This window comes from Marmota marmota, unplaced genomic scaffold (assembly GCF_001458135.2).
Source record: "Marmota marmota marmota unplaced genomic scaffold, marMar, whole genome shotgun sequence".
Lineage (NCBI taxonomy): Eukaryota > Metazoa > Chordata > Mammalia > Rodentia > Sciuridae > Marmota > Marmota marmota.
The window spans coordinates 31682489-31695021 of NW_025999932.1; the positions used below are offsets into that span (position 1 = coordinate 31682489).

Below are 12533 nucleotides of genomic sequence, written 5' to 3' on the forward strand. Positions count from 1 at the left end.
GAGACTGTTAATTAAAGCACAGAGGGCCTAGGACAGAACTATGAAACACACATATTTATGGATGGAACAAAGATGATGCAGAGAATTGAAGGAATAGATAAGGAAGAAAAAAACCAGAAATATGATATCGCAGAAGCCCAAAGAAGGGCATTTCAAGAAGAAAATAGTTATTTGCATTGAACTTTGCTAAGAGATCAATTTAGAACATAAGACTGATCAATTGATTCCCTGCCATGGAGATCACTGGTGATTTGACAAAACAGGTTCTATAGAATGTAGATGTTAAAATGCCAAATAAGGTGAGTAGAGAAGAGTGGAATATGATAGAAAGGAGATGATGACTATACACAACTCTGATTACTTTTGCTATCAGGAGAAGAAGAATTATAAAGCAATAGCAGGAGAAGGAATTGGGGTCAAGATAGAATTTTTTAAAGCTGAGAATACAGAATATTTGCATTCTGAATCTAACAGAGAAGAAAAAACATAGAAAAGAGAGTTTATAATTGTAAGTCCTAGAAAAAAGGAAGGATCTAGAAAACAAATGAAGGAACATCTTTGGAATAGCATTTGTTTATTTTAATAGAAAGGCAAAGGCAACGTGTAGACAAAGTGATATTGGTCAACTAGTCTTAGGAGAAAAATGGGAATTCTCATTTGAAGTTGTTTTCTTTCCTCTCAGTGAAGTATCCAATATATTTAAAGAGACCCTATATTAAAATAGTATATAAAGAAAGGCTGGGGATGTAACTTAGTGGTAGAATACCCCTGAATTCAATCCCTAATACCATAAAAAGAAGAGAGAAAAACCAACTACAGATGTAAAGACCAGTTTTGGTCCCCAATTTAAAAAAACTTTCATAAATAGCCAAAGAAGCCAGGCACAGTGACCCCCCACCCATAATCCCAGTTGCCTCAGGAGGCTGAGGCAGGAGGACTACAAGTTCAAAGCCAGCATCAACAACTTAGGCCCTAAGCAACTTAGCAAGACTGCCTCAAAGGGGCTGGGGATGTGGCCCAATGGTTAAGCACCCCTGGGTTCAATCCCTGGTTACCACTCCTCCACACCCAAATAGTCAAGAGTAGTTTCTTACATATTTTCTTGATTGTAACTATAGGGAGATTTCAATCAATAATCTAAATGTTGTAGCCAATTTTAGAAGAACTGACTAAATCTGTACATTTCAGTACAGCAAAAATTTTAAATATTCCATAGTAAATCAATTTCTAAATAATGATGTATAATGTCTCATTTCGAGTTCTAAACACTGTTGGGAACAGTGGTAAAGATTAAATATCATTTATCACAAAATAACCATATGGTCCTTTAGATTCATATAAAATTTGCATACGTATATACTAAAAAGCATAATATGTATATATTATATACATATAATAAATGTACAGAGTTTTAAAAACTTATTTTAGAGACTGGGTTCTGCTATGTTGCCAAAGCTGGCCTCTAACTCATAGCTCAAGAGTTCTTCCTGCCTCAGCCTTCTGAGTAACTGGAGTACAGGCATAAATCATGTACCAGCAGGACATTTTAAAGAGAAAAAATTTATACCTGAGATTTTTCTAAAAGATCAACCAAAATAGGAGGTAATTCTTCTGCATCTAAGTATTCAAGTAATTCCCCTTCTTCATAAGGCAGTCGAATGGTTTCAGAATCTTAATTTTAAAACATAAAAGTATATGAAAATGATTAGACTCACCAAAAGGCTTCTCAGTAAATAAGTAAATAAAGCCAAAGGCTCTCCTAATGACCTTTAAACCTTATAAATGAACCACATTTACTAAAAAACTTGTTAACTATACTGTATATAACACTTCAGAAAAGAGGAGGACAAAACCCTGACATTTTGGAAAAACATCTGGCATATCACAATAAATCACAGTCAGCAGTAATCATAAATGATAAAACTCCAAGATCAAAGAAATTGAAAGTTCACTGAAGACTAGTGTCTGGAAATTAGAATGACAATTTGGTACCTCATCTGACCAAAGAAAAGAATTCTCTTGGTGTTACATTTTACAATTAATTTTCAACACAAGAAAAAATTCTTGACTAGCGTGACTTCCTTATAGAACTCAAATTATTATTACAATATGAATTTTTTAGGAGACTCTTTAGTTAAATCTGAGTATATTTTAAAACTCAAAAGGCAGTGAGTCTGATTAATTTTGAAGTTTTAGACTCAATAATATATAAAAATGTACATACCTTAAGATACCTTATGCTATCTTAAAATATTGTTCAGCAACTGAACAAAAGGAAATTTTGATATTATTTAAAAATCATGTCTTTCTCGAAGAAAAATTAGAATACTTTTCAAATGCATGTTCAGGAAGGATAATCATAAGTATTAGAGTAATTTCTTACATTCTACCAAAAATCATAAGGAAAATTTTAAGATAAAAATGTGCTTTTATCACTAAGCCATCATTGGTTCAAAGGACAAACCACTGAATAGGTTAAGAAACTAATTTTAAAAAGCAGCACATCCTGCCTGGCAGAGGTATTTTGTGTCATTTATACTTTGTAGGGTCTTACCTGATCCATTTTTTCCCCTGAGCATCAGAGAATATCCCTCATTTCCTGGATATAGATTGACCACTAAACACGACAAAGTCTCTTGCATAACAAGCTTCTCTAACAAGTTCACATTTCTTCTTAATTTCTGCTTTAAAAGAGGCAAAGCTGATGACAATAATCCATTATAACCTTGAAAAATAATGTTATGAATTGACAAAATCCTATCTGAATAATCTTTTGGCACTTCTTCCACATTATAATCCTGAATATATGGGGAAGATCATACGAGGGCCACTATTCATAGAAAGCAATGTAGACTTAATTTGTTTCTATTGCTGTATTTTAGAAAATTAATTCATGTCAAAAAGAAAACTGGTAACCTAGAAAACAATAAAAACAAACATAAAATATGTACTTTCAAATATATAAATAGAAAGTAAAAATCTTAAAAAACCTCAATTATTTTTAAAAATCCATCAGGAAATATAATGCACATACATCAAAATCCACAATTTTAGAAAGATGTATGATTAACCTAGTTAAGTCCCATTGTTCCAGATGTCAAACAGCTATAAATACTTAAATTGAGCGGGGTTATGGATACAGCTCAGTTGGTAGAGTGCTTGCCTCTCATGCACAAGGCCCTGGGTTCAATCCCCAACACCAAAAAACAACAACAACAAAAAAAAAAACACTTAAATTGAGCAATAAATGTATCATTTAGGAAAGATACTTGAGCCAACAGAATATTTGTTTTTTGTAGAATCAAAAAAAAAAAAAAAAAAACAGTTTTGAGTACCTTATATTTAACTGCATAACAATATACTAACATTAAACTGAAAGAATTATAAATTCCTAGCGTCATATTATAAGAACTCTATGCAATCCAAAAATGAAAACACAAAGGCAGACAACTTTTAACCACTTTGATTTAAAGCCAGGCGCAGTGGAACACGCCTGTAATCCCAGCTACTCAGGAGGCTGAGGTGAGAGGTTGGCAAGTTCAAGGTCAGCCTTAGCAACTTAGCAAAAAACTGTCTCAAAATAAAATTTTATAAAAAGGGCTGGGGATGTGAACATTGGTTAAGCACCCCTGGATTCAACACCTGATACAAAAAACAAAAAACCCTAAAAATTTTTAGTATTTTGAGGACAGAGAAAACCTTCATAATTTGAGTTAAGACAAAAGTAAATTCTGATAGCATGTGTACCTCTTTAAGAAAATATGTTGGTTCCCAGTTAAGACTACCAGTTGAAAATTCCTTTCTTTAAAGGCCACATAGTATTTTAGGCTTGTGAGCCATACTGTCTGGGTTCTCAATTATTCAATTCTGCCTTTGTATCTCAAACGCAGTCATGGACAAATGTAAACAAATGAGTGTGATGAGTTCCGGTAAAGATTCATTTATGAAAATATGAAGTAGGTCAGAGAATCTTGACATATATACATATCTCCCCTATCTTAGTTTTGTCTTGGAGGTGATAGATGTGCACTTGTACTGATTGTGCCAATGGTTTCATGGGAGTATATATGTTATGCATGTAAAAACATGAAAATGTAGACTTTAGACATATATAATACATTGCTATGTCACATGTGCTTCAATAAAACATATGAAAAACATACCACAAGATATTTATAAATTTAATGAATGTAAAGAGTTTAAAGCTTAGGTCAGACATGCTAACTTTTTTGGGAGGAGGGGGATACTGAAGATTAAACCCAGAGCACTTCACCACTGAGACACATCTCAGCTCTTTTTATTTTTTATTTTGAGACAGGGCCTTGCTAAGTTGTGGAAGCTAGTTTTGACCTTGCAGTCCTCCTGCCTCAGGCTCCAGAGTCATTGGGATTACAGATATGCACTACCGCACTCAGCAATATTCATTTTTGAATTAAAGACAGAACAGAAGTTCATAGAACCCTTTAAGGTCCTTCTAACCTGAGAGTTCAAAAGGTATCAAGAAGTTAATTTTATCATGTTCCTATAGCAGACACCTTTATGTTAAATAAACATGAATTAAACAGGTCATAAGCATATTTTTGTGACCAAATTCACTTTTTATTACAACATCTGAATTTCCTATATGTTCTGTAATAGTTTTTGACTTTCTAGTGCAAATCACCAAGAGGAAACAGGTTACTTTTCTCCTACCTTAAGTTTACAAATCACTTCTTCAGGGAAAGAAACAGCAAAAGATACATACTATGGCTTTGCTTATGACTTGCCAGTGAGATATTCTGCTTTTAGTTAACACTGTCTCCTAGTCCTACCTCAGCAGGTGACCTATGCCTGATGCCAGATTAGCCAGGATTCTGGAAAAGTTGAGAACCCACTAGAGTATGGCTGGAAAAAACTGTTGGTTTACCCACAAAAATATAAATCATTAACTGTTTCAAACCTAATTCCTCCAGATTTCTCTGTTCTACTACACATTCCAAAAGCCACAATACCATAAAAAAATTCACACTTACCTTAACCTCAGGTTCTTTTTCACATTCTTCAATATATAAGTCATAAAGTTTTTGAAATACAGATTTTCTAGAAAAAAATTAATAAAGACAATATACAAAATAACATTAATCGTCATAAAATAAATGTTTCAATGATCTCCCCACAGTCCCAAAGTTGGGGGCAGAGCTGGGGTGGATATGTTATTTAAAAAAAACTTAGATATTACTAATGCAGTCAGGCATCCTGGCACATGTCTATAATCTAACCACCTAGGAAGGCTGAGCAGGCAGATTGCCAATTCAAGGCCAGTCTTGCAATTCAATGAGACTCTATCTCAAAATAAAAAAATAAAAAAGGGCTGTGGATGTATCTCAGTGGTAGAACACCCCCGAGTACAATTTCCACTACCACCAAAATAGAAAGAAATTACTAGTGCAGATTGAATATTCCTATCTAAAAGGCTTGGGACCAAAATATTTGGATTTTTTCCAGGATTTGGAATATTTGATATATATCTAATAATTTCTTGAGACCCTAGCTTAGAAATGAAAATCATTTGTTTCATATACACTAATACAAATGAAGTGAAGGTAGTTTCATACAGTATTTTTAGTATGCCTACAATCAGCCCTGTCACATGAGGTTAGATATGAAATTTTTCACTTGTGACCACATGTCAGGGTAAAAGGTTTCAGATTTTCAAGTATTTCAGATTTTCAGATTAGGATCTTCAAAGAAGCTAAAACATTTCAAGCCCGGATCTGGGTAAGAGCAACGAATGGTGACATCATATTTCAAGGAATTTAAGATTTTATCAATTAAATGTTCATACCTTCCACTAGATAAATATTTCCTTTTAGGAGGTCTTTGTCGTGCACTTTCAATGACATACTAAAAAAAGAAAAGTTTATGAAAACAGTTTGCTTTTTGCTTTGTGTATGAACAAATTAAGTACTGTATATCTAAAACATATGCAAAACTAAACAGGCCATTTAGTCACAAGTCTCTCATGTTAAATTATATCTTACAGCAAAAAAAACAACAAAACAAAAACCTGCTTAATTTGTAATATTATAAAAAAGTGAAATTTATGCTGCACTAACGTTGAGTACAGTATTTAATTTCTAAGAATTGTAATTACACAGATCAGAAACATTATCAATATGTTTTATAAATGTTCAGAATATGTTTAATGTATAGAAAAGTGTATATCTAATTGCAAGCACTATTTTTTTAGCTGTTAGAAAACTTGTTAAAATAGAAAAACAAATGAGGATTCCAAGTTAAGAGATGATCCAAATATCACCTTACATTTTTCTACGTTTACAGATTATCTACATGCTTGTCCTATATTAATTAAAATATTCCTTTGAAGATAACACACAAAAATCTCTTAAAATTGAATTTTTTGTCAATTACAAACAATACTAGTTTAATATGTAATTTAGTTGTATCTTACCTCTGCACGATCCAAAGCTAGTTCTAAGGCTTGCTGCTGTAAAAAGTATATTTGGCAGTATTATTTTCACAAAAAAATTAATTTAATAAGGATTTGACATTCCTAATTAAGTGCTTAAATGTTTCATTTTCTGAAATAAGTCCAATGTATTCTTTATTTTTCTCCTCCATTCTACTGAATGATCAAGATATGTAACTAAGAGAAAATATAGCCTTAGACAGGGTAAGTGTTTTTTTGTGAGGCTAATATATAAAATGGCTGGATATAACAACTACAATAATTGAAATTAACAGATCTGCATCTTTCATATACTTCTTATAGACCCTCATTTTAAGGTAAGAGGGAGAAATATAAAGTTAAACTATATCTTTATTTATGAAACTTTTCTAAAGACACATAAAAAATACTAGATTCCAAACAAAGTTAAATAAATATACCATTAGTGATTTCTTTTTCTAGGGTGCTTCAAGTACTATGTAGAGTCATAGTATTTTTCATTCACAATTACAGTCCTTTCAAAACTTCAGAGATACAGAACTTTCTATTTTTATTTACAGTATGTTTTAGATTCCAATAATTCAATCTACCAACTTGCATGTGACAAAATATCCCAGCACTGAAGCAGAAGGATGGCAAGTTCAAGTTCAAAGCCAGTTTTAGCAATTTAGCAAGACCCTACGCAACTTAGGGAGACTCTGCCTCAGAATAAAAAGGCTAGGGATGTGGCTCAGTTGTTAAGCACCCCTAGGTTCAATTCTAGCACCAAAAAAAAAAAAAAAAAAAAAAAAAAAAAAATCAAAGAACAGCTTCCCAGAGAAACTGGTTCCCATGATTCAAAATAAGACTCTTGAGCATAACTCATTTTCCCCAAGAAAATGTACTCTACATACACACTCTTTTTTTTTCAAATATTTATTTTTAAGTTTCAGGTGGACACAATATCTTTTACATTTATGTGGTGCTGAGGATCGAACCCAGTGCCTTGTGCATGCTAGGTGAGCACTCTACCACCAAGCCACAACTCCAGCCCCAACATACATACTCTTGACAACTATAGGGTCTTTTTTTAAATTTTGGCCACAAAACTTTAAAGTTTTGTGAGTTTATATAAAATTATAGTAAACAATAAAATATAAGCTCTTAGGATAATTTTAAATTATCTGTTGTCTGAAGTAAATATTTCATCTTCTGAAATTAAAACTTCAGAAGATATAATGAGATATGCTTTGCCTCATTCATTCACTTACTCCTTCAAATACTTAAGATTATCATTAAGTAATAGAGATGCAAAATATAATATGAGGTCAGAATCCCAGTATGACAGTTCTACTTTTCTCTAACAGGGCAAGGGCACATAGGTAAGATCCCAAAAGAAAAAGGAAAGTGTTTTTTTTAAGTTTGTGTGACAGAGTTTTTAGGAAAGATTATTCAACACGGTGCTCAGTGTTCACTTACTCTCCTGTCAAACTCTTCTTTTGTTTGCTTGTAGTAGTGAGGATTGAAGCTATGGCTCTCTACCACTGAGTTATGTTCCCAACCCCTTTTCATCTTTTTTTTTCCTTTAAATTTCTAAGAAAAATTTTATTGGTACATTGTAGTTATACATAATAGTGGGTTTTGAGTAACTATGGCAGAACCAGGAGCCCATCTAGTGTCTGATCCAGCACTGTGAGCACTGTCCATGCATGTGGGCGTGGTGACATACTCAATGTCCCAGAAAAGCTAGGCAAATGGGTTCCTGAGGCTGTTTGGTAAAGTGTCGCTCAGCTTCACAACTTCGACTTCTCTGTTGGCTTTGTATCTGGCATACGTAATAGACTTAAGTACGTACTAAGGTGCCTGGTTAGAAAGATTCTCATAGCTGAGCAGCAGAATCCTGAACTCAGCTTTCCAGTGCTGACCACCTCTCTTTAAAAACCTCTTTTTCTTCTGCGTGTCTTTAGCAGCGGCTATTGGGTAGTTAGTCTTTTCTGTGTAGTATGTCAGGGAATCACACCTTTTCATGTCTTGAGACAGAATCTAAGTTGCCCAAGTTGGTTTTAAACTGGAGATCCTCCTGCCTCAGCCTCTGGAATGACTGGGAGTACAGGTGCGTGCCACTGTGTCCAGTTCAAATGCTCCTTTTCTCAAATATTAAAAAGTACCCCCCCCCAAGTCTTTAACATCTTAATGACAAAAGTTAAGTGTCTACAGGTAAGAATGCTTTCTGACTATAAATCAGTGAGTAGAAATATGACACTAGAAGGCTAGCACTGGTGCTACTTGAAATGTTGGATGCACTAACAGGGTTACATTTATTTTTAAATTAAAAAAAAAATGAGCAGAGTGCAATGACTCATACCTATAATCCTAGTGACTAGGAAAGCTGAGGCAGAATTACAAGTTGGAACCAGCCTCAGCAACTTAGTGAGACCCTGTTTCAAATTTTAAAAAAGGTGGAGGGTAAGTGGCACTGGGGATGAATTCAGTGGTAAAGTGCCCAGGGTTCAATCCCAGTACTGAAGGTGGGGGGCGGTAAGAACAACTTTAAAATGAGAAATCAACAAGGCCCCAAACTATTTGTATTTATACCCATCCTCCTTGCCAATGACTTGGAATATGGCAAAATAGTTAGAAATAAAATTTTAAATACACAGGTTATGTATGTGACTTGGATGTGACCATCATAATAACACTAAATTGAGAAATGAGCACACATTTTATACATGACCGCTAAATAATTTCCCAATAAGGATAACTAAAGCAGCTTACAAGAGCATTTCTTGATCTATAATACAGGTATTTATATTTATAAAGACAAAAATAATATTCTAAAATCCAAACTTGAACATACTGAGCCAAAGCTTACCATTGTGGCGTAAGATAGGGATCCAAAAAGAGAACACCTATGTGCGTTGATGCAGTGAGGTGAAAACCATGTCTTTAATATCAGTCATACACTGTGAAAGTAAAAACAATGAAACCCACATGTTAACATAAGACTATAAAGAGAAATTAATAAGATTATTTAGTAGTTAACAAGGAAGATATCTTGAGGCACATATATTTCCAACACATTTTTTAAATAATCTGTAACAAAAATTCATGTACCACAACCTATCTATTCATTGCTGAAAAGTAGTTTTAGCTAGTTAGGCCAAACACAGTTTGCAAGTTAAAATCATTACTCATGGGGCTGGCACTGTGGCTCAGTGGTAGAGCGCTTGCCTGGCATGGGTGAGGTGCTAGGTTCGATTCTCAGCACCACATATAAATATATTATAAAGGTCCATCAACAACTAAAAAAATTTTTTTGAAAAAATAATTACTCATATTTTTTTTTTAAAAAAAAAAACACCTCTGGGGGAAAAAAAATGGTGGTGTTGTTTTTTTTTTTTTTAAATCTCTTCTCATAATTACTTCTGGTGCTCTTACTTTTCCTGTGGATTATTCTAATAGCCTGTCTACAGTTCACTTTATGAGTCACAGATTTCATTATGCCTGCTGATAAAAAAAATGATATTCCTTAAACACTCCAGGCTAAATTTTTCAGATGGAGCTCCAATCCCTCTGGCCTATTTAGACTCCTAAAGGACCTATTTCCTCTAATAAGGGGTTCTCATCCAGATTGCAAAGTGGAGTAAGCTGTTGAGCTTTAAATAGGATGCCCATGCCCTATCTCCCCAATTCTGATTAGTTGGTCTAGAGTGGGCTCCAAGGGTCAGTCCTTTGAGTTCCCCTAAGTGATTGAAAGGGAATGCCAGTGTTGAAGCCCATTGCTGTAACTTCTCTGCCTACCACAGAGATGGTTCAGGTTTGCTCTCAGAGTGATGATAAATAAAGCTTAGTCTAATTCTTCATCTAACCCATGTAACTACTGCTGCATGTATGTTGCTGAGCTAAAGGACAACTTCTGGTAACATGTAAATAATTTTACGAACTATTTTTTTTTTTTTTTTTGGTAAACCCCAAAGCTTAGGCTTTAGCAAATTCAGGTTAAAGAAAAAACTGAAAAAAAGAAAACAAGAAAAAGGAGGTGGGGGTGGGAGCTTAGCTAACAATACATCACAAGCACTGTACAGATACCAGGAACAATCATTTAAAAATAAGAATGACATTAGTTCTACCTTCAAATAGCTCATAGAAGGTTTAAGCTGAAATTGGGTTAAGGTGAAAAAATTCCAGTCACTAAATAGAGATGAATATACATTATACTCACAGACAAAATGTGATAGTAAGATCTGTTATTACTAAATTGGGGGGTGGGTAACTTTAAGTATTTGCACAAACCAACAAATAACTGTATATCTCTTAGAAAGCAAACTGCCTATAGATGAGAAAACTGTTATAATCATTATCAACACCTCCATTTTACAGAAAAGGCACCCAGAACTAATGACTTTCTCAAGATCACAGACTTAGACTGGAATTCAGCCTTCACAATTTTTAATTTTACCTTTTAACATTACAACCTTCACACCGTTCAAATCAACTCTCATTTTTTTTTAGATTTTTTTTTCAGGCAAAGCATTTAAAATAAAAAATTGATTTTACTCAGACTAATAATATAATTTTAATTTTGATCGAACTTTACATCACGGTGACCAACCAAAGTACACTGACTCAATCTAATTCCGAAAATCTTTGCAAATCACTGCATATTTCGAGTCCCACTAGAGACTTTGATGTACCCCCACTAAACAGTGGCTAAGGGACATGGCTTTCAGAGGCAACTATTGTGCAAGTTCATTTCTGAACGCCTAGTAACCATGGCAAGGTCCAATAATTCATTAATTTGCTTCAAAATATCGCTATCAATTCCACCTATTTCTCTGATAGACTTGGGTCTCTCCCAACTCAACTTCCGTAACAACTTAGGCTTTACCCGCAAAACGCCAACTCCACGGTGGCGCGACGCCTTTTTTCAATATGGACACCAAGAAACCCATTCCCGATCAAGAGCTACGCAAAATTCTTGTGAGTTTTTCAGAAAATACCTGTAACTGCAACTCAAAAGTCGAACTAAAATCAAAAGCGCGGCTTAGCAGCACCACAAAACGCAAGGGTGGGGTCCTCCGGAAAGGTTGGCCCGTATCCGGGACTGCCAGGTCACTGAGGACAGCACCTTCTCCCCGCGGGATCCGGAAAGCCTCCCACTAAGCGGCTTCCTCACCTCTGACCCAACTGGGATCTCGCGAAAATAACTTATCCACCTGCCCACCACAGACCCGCCCACCTACCTGCCACCACCCACTTTAGCCAGTCGCGGCTGCGCCGGGCCTCCACACTGGGCCCCAACGCCCACCCACCGCTTCAGCGGCGCTCAGCCGCTACCCAGCCAACCGCCGGTTCAGGAGGCCGCACTTCCGACTGGCACTGTGAGCCGGCGGAAGAGGTGAGGTTGGGAGGCGGGGCCGCGACCGGAAGACATAGACCTGGCTAGAAGTGCAGCAGTGTACAGATTCCCACCAGGCCGGGGAACTTCAGGTTCCGGAGCCACGCGGTGGCCAGTGCCCTTGAGCATTCTTTCAGGCCCAGTTTCAGGCTTCTACAAAATGGGCTGGGCAAGCGCAGTTATTTGGGGGGACGGGAGAGAGACCCTGTTGAATTTCTAGAGCCAATTATCTTTTTCGCCTGACAGCCTTATAGCACACTCTGTACAACCGTACAACCTTCCTAGTAATATTAAGTACCAATGAATTCCATGCTTTTTTGAAAAATCATTCCAGAGATGGATTGCACAATTTAGTAACTACATTATCAGTGCGTGTTGTAATTAATTGTAACTTGGTCATTGAATAATAAATGTTTCTTTTTTTTAATTGTGAAATTAACAACAAATGAACAATTTTAACGCGTACAGTTCAGTGGCAGTTAATATATTCACAGTGTTGTGCTACCAGTACCTCTTAACTAGTTCCAAAATATTTTCATTGACCCAAAATAGATCGTGAACCCATCCAACCCGATTCTTCTCTCCCAACCTCTGGCAAATGCCAATCAGCTTTCAGATTATGGATATTGCATATAAATGGAATATATGAATTTTTTTTTTGTTTCTGTGTCCTTCCACAGAGGGTTTTTTCCGGGTTTCCCTTGTACA

At 35.4% G+C, this 12533-nt stretch overlaps 1 protein-coding gene across 21 annotated transcripts in view; it reads right to left on the minus strand.

The window, feature by feature from the left end:
* Positions 1–11821, minus strand: part of Supt20h (SPT20 homolog, SAGA complex component) — a 40444-nt gene extending 28623 nt beyond the window's left edge. For 9 of the 21 annotated variants that reach the window (XR_007346760.1, XR_007346759.1, XR_007346758.1 and 6 more), the window contains exons 1-7: positions 11671–11821; positions 9300–9390; positions 6452–6487; positions 5825–5883; positions 5013–5079; positions 2555–2684; positions 1568–1671 (exon numbers count right to left, since the gene is read on the minus strand). Coding sequence is in view for 18 of the 21 variants with exons in the window: in XM_048800865.1 (XP_048656822.1) it covers positions 1568–1671; positions 2555–2684; positions 5013–5079; positions 5825–5883; positions 6452–6487; positions 9300–9302 (399 nt within the window). In the remaining 3 variants the exon portion in view is untranslated. Of the gene's footprint in view, positions 1–1567; positions 1672–2554; positions 2702–5012; positions 5080–5824; positions 5886–6451; positions 6488–9299; positions 9391–11427; positions 11585–11670 lie in introns of those variants that run through there. The other 12 variants (XM_048800866.1, XM_048800864.1, XM_048800859.1 and 9 more) reach the window with 9 other exon arrangements.
* Positions 11822–12533: the final 712 nt, after the last annotated feature.